The 16,155-nt window shown below is 39.2% G+C and overlaps 1 protein-coding gene across 1 annotated transcript in view; it reads left to right on the top strand.

Moving 5' to 3' along the window:
• Nucleotides 1-5,820, top strand: part of GPC6 (glypican 6) — a 646,529-nt gene extending 640,709 nt beyond the window's left edge. The window contains exon 9 of the mRNA XM_064270254.1: nucleotides 3,288-5,820. Within this exon, the coding sequence (XP_064126324.1) occupies nucleotides 3,288-3,490 (203 nt within the window). The 3' untranslated portion in view covers nucleotides 3,491-5,820. The remainder of the gene's footprint in view (nucleotides 1-3,287) is intronic.
• The last annotated feature ends 10,335 nt before the right edge of the window (nucleotides 5,821-16,155 follow it).

Genomic DNA, 16,155 nt, shown 5'->3' with positions numbered 1-16,155 from the left:
TATTTAAATGCTTTATTATCCATTGTCGTGTGCCCCATAGGGTTTCCTAGTCTGCAATCATTATGGGAACAGATTGCCAGGTCTTTTCTCCTGTGGAACAGATGGTGGGTTTGAACCACTGACCTTTCTGTTAACAGCCAAACACTTAAACATTGCACCACCAGGGCTCCTTCTTTATTATTTAGACAGTGACTCTTGGAGTGAGCAACTCAAGATACCTAGGAATTAGTTGATGTTGGCCTTGCTCCTCTCTCCTCTGACTTGTAGGTGGTATATACATGTCAATCTGCAAAGCTTAGAGAAGTAAGGACATTACTTACTCCATTTCCCCTCAAATAAAAATCAACAATTAAGAGCATCCCTTAGCTTTTACCAGCAGATTTGTCCTTCCATTTTAGAGTAGTGTCTATCATACAAACCATTATCACATTTTGTAGCCGTCATCACCCTTATTGCTGTTGAGATTTTTTCTTTATCTCCTACGCTGCCACTTGGATTCCTGCATTTGTGATCCTTTTCACGAAGCAATGAGGCCATTATTTCCTCAGCTGGAATCTCCTGTCATTATTTGCTGTCCACATTTTTAATATTCTAAATCACTTTAATAATATGACTGTAAAGGTTATATCACTTCTTGTTCAGAAAACCAGTGCTCAGAACAATTCCCTTAGCAATGCTGATAACTCTGAATTTAATTAATGGGATTTGCCCCTCTGTAAAGACCACTAAAGATAAATCAGAGAAAATGTTAAGAACCAGGTATGGTGTATTTAAGTGATTGTAGCTGGTATTTAGATGTCCCACTTAAGGAAGAAAAATAAAAACACACATTGTGCAAGAGTTCTGCCCTTCTCATTCAGGAGTACATTACAGGAGTCCCTCCATTCCCCGGCAGTCTGCTTCCAAAAGGTCACACTCATGAAAACCCTATGGAGCACAGCTCTACTGTGAGGCACAAGGGGTCACCATGAGTTGGAATTGACCGACTCGTGAGCAACTGGTTTGGTTTGATTTGACTGGATGGGTGTGGCTATGCTCCAATAAATCTTCATATATTGACACTGAAACTTGAATTTCATATATAGTTTTCAAATGTCACAAAAATATTATTCTTCATTTCATTTTTTTCAAACATTTTAAAATATAAAAACCATTCTTAGGCAGCAGGCTAGATTGGCCCATGGGGCTCTAGCTTGTCAACCCCCAGCTTAAAAAAAGAAGCTGGTTGGAACAGAGTCCATCCTTGCTCTTAGGAGGAGAGCAAAGGTGGGAACAAAGTAGCATCTTTGATGATTAAAAAGTAGCCAGAAGTTACCTTTACTGAATTTGGATCAAAGAGTCTATAGAAGAATCCTGATCAAAAGGGGTAGACTGTGGAACAGAATTTCAAATTGTCAGTGAAATCCAGATTTTCTGGAGCCATTGAGACTGGATGAAGTCTGAAACTATCGGTCTGAGATAATCTTTAAACCGTAAACCAAAACCGTTCCCTGAATTCTTCTTTGAACCAAAAAGATAGCTTAATTTGTTAACAACGTATGTCTGCTTTGAGCACGTGCTCTTTTAAAGAATTATCCGTGTGAGATCAAAATGACAATGGCATCTTGAAAGATTGGAAGGGAAACTTAGGGGGCAGTGAGTTTAAGATAATGGTGGTGGAATAATTTGGAAAAGGATAACAAGAATGTTAGCACAACTTGAAGAATGTAATCAATGTCACTGAATTATACATGTGAGAATTGTTGAAATGGTGCATCTTTGGCTGTGTATACTTTCATCAAAATAAAATCCTTTTTAAAATGCAGCCAAAAATAGTAATAATATATAACTTCCACAATTATTTGCTGCTGTTCCTCTGATTTCTTAATTTTAGAGTAAAAGGTAAGCGAAGTTTTCAGTACTTATTTTCCATTATGTTTTCCTGTAAATTATCTTTTCAAAATCTTTTAAGAAAACTTGGTATGTGCTGAGAACATGGCTCTGAGGTATGGATTTCTTAAAGTACTTTAAACATTGGCCAGAATAAGAAATAGCACGCTAATGCCAACATGGTCGGTATGGCTTCCCAAAGAGTCTGGGATTCATATGTTCTTTAGTTGTGTAATTTGGGCTATCACTTAGTACAGCAATTCAAAAACCTATTTCTCTAAGAGTGCACAAGCCCATCACACACCTGTCCATTAGAAACAAATACATTGGGATAGGACCTTTGACTGGGGAGATTCTTCCCACCACCACTACCATGCCCCTTATTTGTTGTGTTCTTTCCCCTCACGCTCTTCATTAACTTGTGTTCTAGCTTTCATTTCTTTCTTTTTGAATGTCTATATATTTTTTTTAAGTGTGGTAAATATTTATGTAACTGAACATTTGGTATTTCAACATTCTTCACATGTACAATTCAAGGACATTAGTTATGGCCATCATGTTATTCAACCATCACTGATAACCGTTTCCAATTTTTTCCATCTTGCCTAACAACAGCTCAGTGTCCCCTAAGCAATGACTCCCACTTTCCCCTTCCCTCCCACTCCTGGTAACCACTAATAAAATTTGGTCTCTATAACCTGTTTTTGTCAAGTCAATTCCAACTCATAGCAACCCTACAGGACAGAGTAGAACTGCCCCATATGGTTTCCAAGGCTGTAATTTTTATGGAAACAGTCTGCCACACCTTTCTCCCACTGAGCATCTGGTAGGTTCAAAATGGCAACCTTTTGACTGGCAGCCAAGCACTTAACCACTGCTCCACCAGTGATCAAATAGTAACCATAAACCAAACCAAACACATTGCCATCAAGTTGATTCTGACTCATAGTGACCATAAAACCAAACCAAAGCTGTTGCTGATGAGTCAATTCTGACTCATAGCAACCCTACAAGACAGAGTAGAACTGCCCTATAGGGTTTCCAAGGAGCAGCTGGTGGATTTGAACTGCCGGCAATTTTGTTAGCCAAGCTCTTAACCACTGTGCCACCAGGGCTCTTTGGTCTGTGTATACTTGCTGATTCCAGATATTTCATGTAACTCAAGTCATAAAATATTTGTCCTTTTGTGTCTTACTTCATTCAGCATACTGTTATCAAGGCTTATCCATGTATCAGAACTTCATTTCTCTTACTGGCTGAGTAATATTCCATTGAATGTATGTAACACGTTTTGTTTATCCATTCATCTGTTGATGGACATTTAGACTCCTTCCATCTTTTGGCTATTGTGAATAGTACTGCAATGAATACTGGTGTACACATCTCTAACCTTTTTATTTTCAATCCTTCCACCACAGGCGATGAATCCAGCGGTTCAGGGAGTGGCAGTGGGTGCATGGATGATGTGTGTCCGACTGAGTTTGAGTTTGTCACCACAGAGGCCCCCGCAGTTGACCCCGACCGGAGAGAAGTGGACTCTTCTGCCACCCAGCTCGGCTACCCCCTGTTCTCATGGTCTCTCCTCTGCATCTCCCTGGCCCTGCAGAGACTGTGCAGATAATCCTGGTTTTTTGGTCAGATGAAACTGCATTTTAGCTATTTGAACAGCCAACTTACTTCTTTTCTTACACTCTTGGACAATGGACCATGCCACAAAAACTTACCATTTTCTATGAGAAGAGAGCAGTGCTGCAATCTGTCTCCCTTTTTGTTTTCCCAAAGAGTACCAGGTGCCAGACCGAACTGCTTCCTCTTTCCTTCAGCTATCTGTGGGGACCTTGTTTATTCTAGAGAGAATTCTTACTCAAATCTTTCGTACCAGGAGATTTTCTTACCTTCATTTGCTTTTATGCTGCAGAAGTAAAGGAATCTCACGTTGTGAGTTTTTTTTTTTTCTCATTAAGAAAAAATAACAATTCTTATTAAATCGGGCCAAACCCCAAGACAACTGCATTTGCAACAAACAAGAGAGAAAAAATAAAAGAACTTCAAAGCTATGAATTTGACATCAACAGCCCACTCCCAGTGTGTCTCTGTGACAACCCAGGTTTGCAAAATGCTTATGGGGAGAAGGTTTGGATTTTTTTTTTTTTTTAAAACGTAATGAAAATACAATGTTGTCTTGGAGGTATTATCTTGTACTCTAACCACACAATACCAAATTGATTTGGAGGTACTGATACTAAAATTTACACTTTCATCTTTAACATGAAAGCAAAAAAAAAAAAAATTACTACAACTCAGCACCTCTCTCTCACCCAGCCCAATTCCAATTTCAGTAATGGCACCATTTTTAATTCCCTTATGTCTGACCATTGTATCCAATTGGCACAGAATTTTTCCCTTCATCTTCAGTTAGTACTGAACACTTCTATCAATTCATCCTCCTCCAGGGTCTGGATTGAAAATAACCTTCAATGATACAATGTCTTCGCTTTTCCACAAGTTTGACATTAATTAGATGTCTCTGCCCCTGTGCTCATTTCCCTTCCAAAATAGCAGTTCTTCAGATGAACTGAGCCGCAATCAGATCCGTATGTGAGTTTTCATTTTTAACTCTTTGCTTTGTGTCAGTTGGTTTCTGCATCACAAGGGCATTCTCTTACAAAATAACTCACAACAAAAAAAGTCAAGACAAGAAAATATATATATACAGTATTGACATGGAGATTTCTTTCACTTTTTTAGTCTTAGTATGATCATCTATTTTTATATCTATATATATATAAATCACAGATTTTAACTTCTTAATTCCAAGCTCAGGGTTGACACACCTTTGTAACAAAACTGTTTTGTCAACCAGCTCTTCTTGTTTTGTGCTGCCCAGAGGAGGGATTCCTCAGTGATCTGTGAGCACCAAGAATCAAGAAAGAGAACTTTTTACATATCTAACTGTCCATTTATTAAAAGTTTCCCAGGGCACACCCGTTTCACATGAGCGTACTTTGTCCTGAGTGCTCCAGACTGTACCGAGCCCAAGGGAAGAGCCATGGGTGTGCAGGACTTTACTGGTGACGGAAACCATATGCATAAAGAATGTGTCATTCACTCAAAACCACTGCTTTCATGTACAAGGCCATCAGCCTAGGATTCCTGCTTGGCACTTGGATAAATGACCTGACTCAGAGGCCAATTTAAAAAACAGCCTAGCCAATCCATGCCAATGCCAGGTTCTATGCTCCCCCTGACAGAGAGAAGCAAAATAAACCAAACTGGGGCTTTCTAAATACGGTTGGCTATCCATGTGTTTCTTGGTTTTTACGATGCATCTGGAGTTGGGAAAAGTAACATTTCAAAATGCCATACTATGCCAGTCACGTTTTAATTAACCCATTGACAGTAATGACATGTAAATGGTATTTTCGATCTCCGTTTTCATCAAAATTGTAATTAGTTATTGATTTAGTCATCACATTTAAGTAGAACACACACGGCACAATAGTATTAAGTATATTTGAGCACTTTTACAAAACAAAGTATTTACAAGCATCTATTGCTAGTTTATGCCTAATGGAATATGAAATGTAGGATTTTGAGAGACTTGGTGGCATCCTTTCATTTAAATCTTTATGAAAGTAATACTTTTTCTAATTTAGCATTACATACTTAAAGAAAATCAGACATTTCGCTGCCAAATTCAGCTTCCTGTCACCAATTACACATGCAACATCTTTATGCAGGACCATTCATTTCTGTTGCCCATTTCATTGTATGTTTAAAACCTATTATTGTCTTTCTCCAGTAATTAAGGTGCAATACAAATTAAATCAACCTCGATTTTCCAGAATATTTGAGTAATAACTTCTTTTCATGGCTTTAAACTCCAAGTCTTTTTATTATTATTATTTTATTTCTCCATTGTCTTCTATGAAAGAGATCAGGAAGCCTTCCTACCCCACCCCCCGCACCCTGTGCTTTCACCCCCAAAGGGTTTGTGCATGTGTCTGAATACACATTATATTAATGAATGTGGATCCATGTTCTGTACACACTAAACACCTAGATAATATACAAGCGCCTGCTTCGTTCTTTTCAACACTTCCATTATCAGTATTACTGACATTGGTGAGATGACAGAGATCCATAGCAGCCGGGCAGAGAGCTGAAATGACTTTCAGTTAATGATGCCACAGTATTAGTTACCATGCACAGATGAGGTCAAAGCATTATTCGAGTTGTACTTCCTAGTTTTTATTGTCATTCTAATACGTCATACGAGTTTTCAGGCTAATTTAACATGAGGATTTCTTTTATCTGTCCCTAAGGGAATTAATCTAGTTAGCCCCATTTCAGTAAGTGTTTTGGACCCCTCCCCATCCTAAATTAATTTCTCTCCTTTCAAGGGAAAAGCCTAGAGCTAGGGGATGCAATGGCATCCATTATTTTCCACAGCCTGCCCTCATTCATTCTGATGTCCCCTAGATTCCGTGATCACATCATAACCTCCGTTATGACTCGAGAGAGATGGGCTCACTGAAATCAGACACTAGAATTCGGTGGGTAATGCTCATAACTGCAAACACTTAGCTTATTGAAGTGCCTCTATTTACATGTTCTTTAGTTATAATATGTATTTTTCTAACAGAAATACACGTCTGTAATTGGTGTATATTATACTTTGTATCTGTCATAACAAAAACTAAACAGAGGCTAAAGTCTTTAGCAGAGAAGAATGAATTGCAAATTCACAAATTGGAGCTCTGTTGATGATTCGGTGTTGAAGGGCAGCCAAGACAACCTTCCATCATTCCAACGAAGGTAAAGTCAGTGCTTTGATGATAGCCATGGTAGAGCCTTAGCGTTAGCAAACTAACTCCCTTACTGTGACTCACCCAGGTGGGGTAAGTGACTTGTGTCACCTGCTTGAAATGTGAGGGATAGAAAAAATGGTCTTTTGCCCCACTGAAAATCCCTATTATTCATTGGCAAGCAGTAGTAACTATAAAAGTAACGTTCTTTAAATCAAACGTATTAAAAATATTATTGGAAGCAGAACCCTGATATTTAATTTTAAAAAATATTTTCATTAAAATTGTTTAATTTCTATTTCCTGCTGCAGACATTAGCCTACTTTAATTCTTTAGCCATGACATACATGTTTTGGCTATAGATTGAACATCAACTAAAGTCCCCAAGGAGAAATAAAAATTAGCAAATTCCTGAGTTGTGATTCTTTTTATTATTTCCCTTTGCAAGGCTAATTATCAGGTGTCCTGTCTGGAGGTAGAAGTGTTAGCACATGCAAGTTTTGACTTTTATAAAATTTGCAGAAACTCAAACCTATTTTCATTTACTTATCAATAACAGACCTGACTTTTAACTTAAAAAAGAAAAAAAAGGCAGTTTAGTTTTGCCAACAGAAAAGTAAAGGAGACCATAGCTAATCTATTTGCAATGAGTTCTGCCTTGTTGGAGACATTAGCCAGTGTTTAGTTCTAGGCCATGTTATACAAATAGAGTATTGATTTGTATGCGTCTGGAGCCTTGCTATGTCATGGTTTGCAACAACACTGGTACTCAGCTTAGCATGGGGCCATTTTGAACCTCATTCAAAGCTGAGTAGTCACTGGAATTTTTGACACTGCCTTATAATGAGGTACTTCCACGAAGAGACACCTACGGACAACACAGTGTCGAGGTTTCTGTGTGCATATACATAATACATATGCAGAATAAATGTGTGCACCAACCAATCCTACGTGACTGTCAAATGAATATTATTTGGGTTAAGATTTTTCATTTCTGATTTGAATAGAAAATTGCTATTAATCTTGTATTAAAATAGTTTTTAAAAATCTGCCAGTCCCTCCTGCATTTTCTTAATTCTTTTCATAGTCTAAATTGCAGACCTTTCGATTTTTTTGTTTGTTTTTTTGAGACCTTTTCAGAAGCTGCAGTATTAAAATCATCAGACTGTAGATACCATAGATGAGACCAGCGGTCCTCACCCAAGTACACTCAGCATTTAAAATCATGAACTTTTAGAACTTCAGAACATTTAAAGCCCCCCCCCCACCCCCAATGTATTTGGAAAATACCATGTCTCTCTTCTGTATTATTTTGCTTTCTAAGATAAAATTTAGCGGCCTGGGAATTAATGTCAATATTTTATAAATGTGGTAAGAAAAATAAGATAAGTAGGAAAGAACTAACAAGTTCCGCCTTCAGCAATTGCATTGATTTTTATATTTCTGAAAGCTTTCCCTGTTCTCAGGCATGCTAAATATTATATATCATCTTAAAGGTTTGTTTAACAGATACATATTGAGCTCCTAACCAGTTGTCGTCAAGTTGACTCTGATTCATGGCGACCCCATGTGTGTCAGAGTAGAACAGTGCTGTATAGGGTTTTCAATGGCTAATTTTTCAAAAGTAGATGGCCAGGTCTTCCTTGCTCTAGGTGCTGTATCAATGGTTGTCAAAAACCACCAGTTAGAAATTACTTATTTTTCAGTAGAGTTAACCATGGTTGTTACAAATACATCATTTATTTCAAGAATGGTCTTTTAAATAAGACAGCCAATATGAATAAAGATATCAAAAACACAGCTTCTAATTGTAAGCAGTACTACAATTTAGTTCACATTGTCACTCTTTTGATTTTTACTGAGAAAAGTGATTTCTAACAAAACAAGTAAGAAACTTTAGGATATTTCCATCTACAAAACCAGAATATAACAAATTTTACTTCAAAATAAACTGAAACAAATTCTGTGGGAAAGAAAAAGTCCAAATGGTTTTGGAGAAAAAAAAAAATCTAGAGACACTTCTGTCAAGTAATAATATTTATCTATTTTAATTTGCTCTTGGGATAAATAAGCTGGGATACAGTTAAAAGATAAGCACAAATACGAAAGACTAGAGTGATTTAAAAACACCAACTTATGAAATAATGGAGATCAGACATGGAGTGTTGTTTAGCATCCTGAGAGCTAAGAAGATGTAGCTACAATTTTAAAGTTCTATTCAAATGTTGTTGTTGCTAGGTGCCATGGAGTCAGTTCCTACTCATAACGGCCCTATGTACGACAGAACAAAACACTGCCTGGACCTAAGCCATTCTCACAATTGTTGCTATTTTGAGCCCATTCTTGTTGCCACTGTGACAATCCATCTCATGGAAGGTCTTCTTTTCCGCTGACCCTGTACTCTGCCAAGCATGATGTCCTTCTCCAGGGACTGATCCCTCCTGACAACATGTCCAAAGTATGTAAGACGCAGTCTCGCCATCCTTGCCTCTAAGGAGCATTCTGGCTGCACTTCCTCCAAGACAGATTTGTTCGTTCTTTTGGCAGTCCGTGGTATATTCAATATTCTTCACCAACACCACAATTCAAAGGAGTCAGTTCTTCTTCGGTCTTCCTTATTCATCGTCCAGCTTTCACATGCATACAAGGCAATCGAAAATACTATGGCTTCGGTCAGGCGCACCTTAGTCTTCAAGGTGACAAGCTTTTTGACACTTTAAAGGGGTCTCTTGCAGCAGATTTGCCCAAAGCAACATGTCTTTTGATTTCTTGACTGCTGCTTCCATGGGTATTGATTGCGGATCCAAGTAAAATGAAATTCTTGACAACTTCAATCTTTTCTCTCTTTATGATGGTGTTGCTTATTGATCCAGTTGTGAGTATTTCTGTTTTCTTTATGTTGAGGTGTAATCCATACTGAAGACTATGGTCTTCGATCTTCATCATTAAGTGCTTCAAGTCCTCTTCCCTTTCAGCAAACAAGGTTGTGTCACCTGCACATTGCAGGTTGTTAATGGGTCTTCCACCAATCCTGATGCCATGTTCTTCTTCGTATAGTCCAGGCTCTCTGATTATTTGCTCAGCATACAGATTGAATAGGTATGGTAAAAGGATACAACCCTCACACACACCTTTCCTGACTTCAAACCACGCAATACTCCCTTGTTCTGTTCGAACAACTGCATCTTGATCCATGAAAAGGTTCCTCACGAGCACAGTTAAATGTTCTGAAATTCCCATTCTTTACAATGTTATCCATAATTTGTTATGATCCATGTAGTCAAATGCCTTTGCATAGTCAATAAAACACAGGTCAATATTTTTCTTGTAATCTTTGCTTTCAGCTAAGATCCATCTGACATCAGCAATGATATCCCTGTTTCCACGTCCTCTTCTGAATCCAGTTTGAATTTTTGGCAGTTCCCTGTTGATATACTGCTGCAGCCACTCTTGAATGATCCTCAGTAAAATTTTGCTTACAGGTGATATTAATGATATTGTTCAATAATTTCCACATTCAGTTGGATCACCCTTCTTGGGAATAGGCATAAAAATGGATCTTTTTCAGTTGGTTGGCCCAGTAGCTGTCTTCCAAATTTCCTGGCACAGACGAGTGGCCACTTCCAGCACTGCATCCATTTATTGAAACACCTCAATTGGTATTCCATCAATTCCTGGAGCCTTGTTTTTTGCCAGTGCCTTCAGTGCAGCTTGGACTTCTTCCTTCAGCACCATCCATTCCTAATCATATGTTACCTCCTGAAATGGTTGAATGTTGACTAATTCTTTTTGGTATAATGACTCTGTGTATTCTTTCCATCTTCTTTTGATGTTTCCTGTGTTATTTAATATTTTCCTTGTAGAATCCTTCAATATTGCAACTCGAAGCTTGAATTTTTTTCTTCAACTCTTTCAGCTTGAGAAATGCCGTGCATAATCTTCCCTTTTGGTTTTCTATACCCAGGCCTTTGCACATGTCATTATAATACTTTGTCTTCTCAAGCCGCCCTTTGAAAGCTTCACCTCTTTTGCTTCATCATTTCTTCCTTTCCTTTTAGCTACTCCGCATTCAAGAGCAAGTTGCAGAGTCTCTTCTAACATCCATTTTGGTCTTTTCTTTCTTTCCTGTCTATTCAAATAGATTTTCACAATACACTGAGTGTAGATAGATTTCCATTCCATAGACACATTTGTTCACTGATACAAAATGTGACCAAACACACTTTGTTGGCTTATAAATGGAACACATGGCCAAGCCAGGAGGAATTAGGTGTCTTTGTAGTCTGCTTATGGTGCTTATGCTGTTGTACACCTTGAAACAGAAAGCAGAGTAAGAAATTTTACCCTGAGTACTCAAGGTTGGAGAGAAGCAGAAAGAAGGTTAACAAACTGGATCCACAGAGTGCAGAAGAATATTTACCTTGAATACAGTCACCTTCCCTTCAATAAGTGCAAGCAAATACCTGGATTTTTAAAGTCAAGAAACAATTGACTTAGACAATAATAGTCATCCTATCGAAGGCTATGTAATCAGCAATTACCACATGCCAGACACAGTTCTAGGTGCCAAGAGCAGGACAAGTTTTCTGCTCTCAGACAACTTACATTCTTATAGGGGAGAGACAGACCACACACGAGTAAATAAATGATCAAGATGCTTTCAGAAAGTGGGAGGTGCCATGAAGAAAATAAAACAGGAAATTGGATAGTGACTAAGGAGAAGACTACTTTCAACTTATGGTCCAGGAGAACCTCGTTAGGTGATATTTGAGCTATGACATAATGACAGAAAGGAGACAGCCATACAAGGACTTGGGGACAAAGATTTCCATGCAGAAAAAAGGCAAATGGAAACATCTCCATCCAGGAATGATCTTCATGTACTCCAGTGTGGCTGGAGCATAGAGAATGAGTTGTTCAGTGGTGGAAGATAGTTGGGTATCGGGAGATGGTTGAAGAGCTACGCGGGGGCAGCCATGTTAGCTTAATGGCCAAAGGTAAGGTCTCACCACCTGGTGAAGCCAGAATCCTAAAAGGACAGAGCCCTACACAGCAGCCCTGCTAGTTGTACTTGTTAGCATTTTAAAACACATATAAGCAAGGAACTATGCTAAATCTTTATATATTTCATCTTTATACCATCCCAACAATGTAGGAATAATAATGCCCATTTTATATTGGGTACAATGTGGCACAGTGAGATTAATTAGTTTGCACAGTCACTCAAACTAGCAGGTGATGGAGCCATGAAGAGAACCAAGATCTGCAAGAACTAAGCAAGAAAGTGGTGGTATATATGGATAATTTTGATTTTTTATTGTGTTATCCAAGGATTCTGAGAATTGGCAACAAGCGTGAAAACAGGAATCCGTAGACTTTTACTTGCATGAAGGGTGTATAGTAAAATGTTCCCCTGAGATGTAGTGCCATTTTGTTCCTTTCTATTTTAAAATTTTTCAAAGTTAAAACCATAAGTAAATAAACTATGGGTTCTTCTGTACCTCTGATCTTATAGATGCTGAGAAGGAAAGGTCGATGCCTAGGGCAGGAACACAAGTGCCAGATCTGCTTTTCTTCTGTTTGTAAACTTGGTTTGAACATCATATTCAGAGAAAGAAAATTATCGACAGTGCTTGTTGACTGTTAGTTTCCCAGGGCTGCCCTAAGAAAACATCACAAAGTGGGTGGATTTAAAGAGAAGAAACTTATTGTCTCACAGTTCCGGAGGCTAGAATTCTGAACTCAGGGCACCGGCAGGGCTACGCTCTCCATCAGCTCTAGCTGAAGATCCTTTCTTATCTCTTTCAGCTTCTGGTGCCCCGGGCATTTCTCGACATTCCTTGGCTGCTATACAAGCAGTTCCCAGATTATGAAGAGTTCCTTTCCTAACTGTCTTTAAGTCAGATTTGTATGTAAATTGGAACAGTTAGATATGAACCAGTTAGTTATGGAACTGTTAGGTACAGTTCGTATCTAACGTCAGTTACTCAAATGGTTGTCCTAGTATATAGTATATAGTATGCCTTTCTATGCACAAAAAAAAAAAACTTCAAAGAAACACTTCCAGATACACTAAAACATCTTTAACATATCTTAGGCCAGGTCCTCTAGAGAAGCAAAAGCAGTAAAGCATATAAATACACATACAGAGAGAGATTTGTATTAAGGAAATGGTTCATTTGGTTGTAGAAGTGGAAAGTCCCAAGGCTGTGGGTCAGGCTGGAGGCTGCAGGGACTGGTGAACCGAAGATCGACAGATCAGACAGTAGGCCTCTTGCTCAGAGGCTGCAAAGGCTAACAAACCCCAAGATAGCAAGTAAGCAGCTAGCTCAAGTCCCAAGAACCAGAGATCAGATGAACATGATCCAGCTGCAGGATCCGGAGCAAGCAAGAGCCAACAAGCTTTGCCATAAAGCCCATCTATATTATATGCCGCCCACACCTCCAAGGAAACTCCCTTTCACCTGATTGGTTGCTCGTAACAGATCTTTAAACAGGTGATTACATTATTACATAGCTACCAAATTACATCATAACTGCCAAACCACTGAAAACCATGGCCAAGCCAAGTTGACAGACATTAACCATCACAACATAATAATACAGTAATAAAAATAATAACGTTTTGAAGCATGTTGCAAAGTAGAGTCTGTTTGTTATTATGAATCATTGCATGTACCTCAAATTTTTAATGTAATAGGCTTTACGGCATTAGTTTGTAACTATATCTTGTATGTAAGTTGGATGTTGGTAACCCAGGGACAACCTGATGCGTCTGTCTGCCTCTGTTGTCACATGGCATATGTCTTCTTCCTATGTGTCACTGTTTCCATGTGTCTGTCATCCCTCTTTATAAGACACCACTCAGAAGGAATTAAACTTAGGACCCACCTTACTCTGGTATGATCTCATTTAACTTAGCTAATAACAAAGACAAACCTTATCTCTAAGAAAAGGCAGATACACAGGTACAGGGCTTAGAACTTCAACATATCATTTTGGGGGACACAATTTAATCCATAACACTCCACGGTCTGAATCCCCCCAAAATTTATGTCCCTCTCACATGCAAAATGCATCACCTCATCCAGCATCCACTTTAAGCCCAAAATCTCATCTTCTGAATCATCTAAATCAGGTGTGGGTAAAACCCTGGGTATGGTCCATCCTGGGACAAAATCTCTCTCCATCTAAAGACCTGCAAAACCTAAGATACAAATTGTCTTACATGGGACAGGCATAAAGTATACGTTCCCATTACAACAAGGAGAAATTGGAGAAAAAGAAGAGGTCATGGGCACCAAGCAAGTCTGAAAGCCAGCAGAGTAAATTTCATTAGATCTCAAGTTTTGAAAATAATTCCCTCTTCTCTAGGGCGTTGGCCCTGATCTCTAGATTTGGGACAGAAGCCCCACTTTCAGGCCAACCAGGATGTCAGGCCCACACCCTCACTTTTCACCTGCCTTCCCATTTTCTCAATCCATTGGATTGGTATACCCACTTCACTGGCTGTGGGTGGCCACATCCTCACAGGATTGATAAGCCCATTCCCTGAAACTGAGGTGGTGACCTCACCCTTTGAAACTAGTCAGTGGCCCCACCCTCTGAAACTGAGGAAGTGGCAGCTCAATGCCCCCTCCTCCTCCCTCATGTCTACAGTCCTGCTGGTCTCTGAACTGCTCCTGAATTGTCCTTTCCTTTTCTTGAAGGACAGTAGATGATCACAGCCCAGTAGCTCCATCGGCCTGCCCTTTTCCTGCCTTAGAATTCCAGGAGACAGGTAGCTTTCCTTCATTTCCTCCAGTCTCTGTCCTTTTCAGCCTAAGACAGCATTTCTGATCAGATGGTTGATTGGACCCATAGGTCATACACCTAATCCATAATTGATTTATCTGTTCTTGTAGTCAAGTTGACTCAAAACGCAAATCAAAACAATCCAATTAATCAACTCAAATGGACAATCAGCCAGCTTGGCTGCTTTGTTGACAAAACTGACTGTTACAATATCTTATGACAGTCTGACTCATTCAAAGTCCTGGTGATGGTTTTCTCAGTTAAAATAAAGCCTAGAGTATTGTGACCTCCTTCTGCCTTTCTTCTTCATAGAGTTGTTTTGTGCTGTTAAGTTAGTTTTGATTACTAGCAACCCTGTATGACAGAGTAGAACTGCCTAATATGGCTTCCTAGGCTGTAACCTTTACTGGAGCAGATCATCAAGTCTTATCTCCTGCAGAGCCACTGGTGGATTCGAACCACAATCCTTTCGTTTAGCAGCCAAGCACCTAGACATTGTGCCTCCAGGGCTCCTTTTCACAGAGTTGTTTTTGTTGTTGTTAGGTGCGGTCTAGTTGGTTCTGACTCATAGTGACCCTATGTACAACAGAAGGAAACACTTCCTGGTCCTGTGCCGTCCACACAATCGTTGTTATGTTTAAGTCCATTTTGCAGCCGATGTGTCAATCCACTCTTGAGGGTCTTCCTCTTTTTTGTTGACCTTCTATTTTACCAAGCATGATTTCCTTCTCCAGAGACTGGTCCCTCCTAATAATATGTCCAAAGTACATGAATTATAGAGTTAAAACTCCTCATTCCTGACTAAAAGGCCTGGGTGTTACCCTTTTTAAATGAGAGAATCCAGGTGTTGATTGCAGATTTTGTCCTTTTTGAGAAGATTCTCCTTAGACATTTCAGAAAGGTGAATAACAAGTTAGGGAAAACTTGTTCTACGAAAAACCTATTTACTTCTCTTTCTTGATATAAAATGGCTTATATTTACACAAAGCTTTTTTTTTTCAATTTACAGGAAGCTTTCAAATTTGTTTTTTTAATTTTCATCACAGCTCCGTGAATTAGACAGGAGTTATCCCATTGCTGTCAAGTTGATTCCAACTCATGGCCACCTTATAGGACAGGGTAGACCTGCCCCATAGGGTTTCCAAGGGTGTAATCTTTATGGAAACCCTGGTGGCATAGTGGTTAAGAGCTAACCAAAAGGCCAGCAGTTCGAGTCTACCAGGTGCTCCTTGGAAACTCTATGAGGCAGTTCTATCCTGTCCTATAGGGCCACTTTGAGTTAGAATGGACTTGAAGACGATGGGTTTTGGTTTTAATCTTTATGGAAGCAGACCTGCCACGTCTTTCTCCTGTGGAGACAATGGTGGGTTCAAACCACCGACTTTTTGTTTAGCAGCCCAACACTTCAAGCACTGTGCTACCAGGGCTTTTTAGACCGGAGTTACTGTCCCTATTTTACAGAGCAGAGGAGCTACTTGGTACAGCCAAGGTCTTCTCAATGTGGTCTTCTTTGTTGTCTCCCTTTCTTCTTCTCTTTCTCTCACCCCAAGCCCACTTCATTCCTAAGGACTTATTTAATGTAAATGACTGTGGCTTCTACCAACCTCTTACTAATTTATGGAAACAGCCCAGCAGCTCAGCCACAGGAATCCAGTAAAGAATCATCTCAAGCCTAGCTGGGTAA

The sequence above is a fragment of the Loxodonta africana genome, chromosome 17, assembly GCF_030014295.1.
Source record: "Loxodonta africana isolate mLoxAfr1 chromosome 17, mLoxAfr1.hap2, whole genome shotgun sequence".
NCBI classification, from domain to species: Eukaryota; Metazoa; Chordata; class Mammalia; order Proboscidea; family Elephantidae; genus Loxodonta; species Loxodonta africana.
Note: the sequence above shows the minus strand (reverse complement) of the source record. Positions and strands in the feature narration are given on the sequence as shown.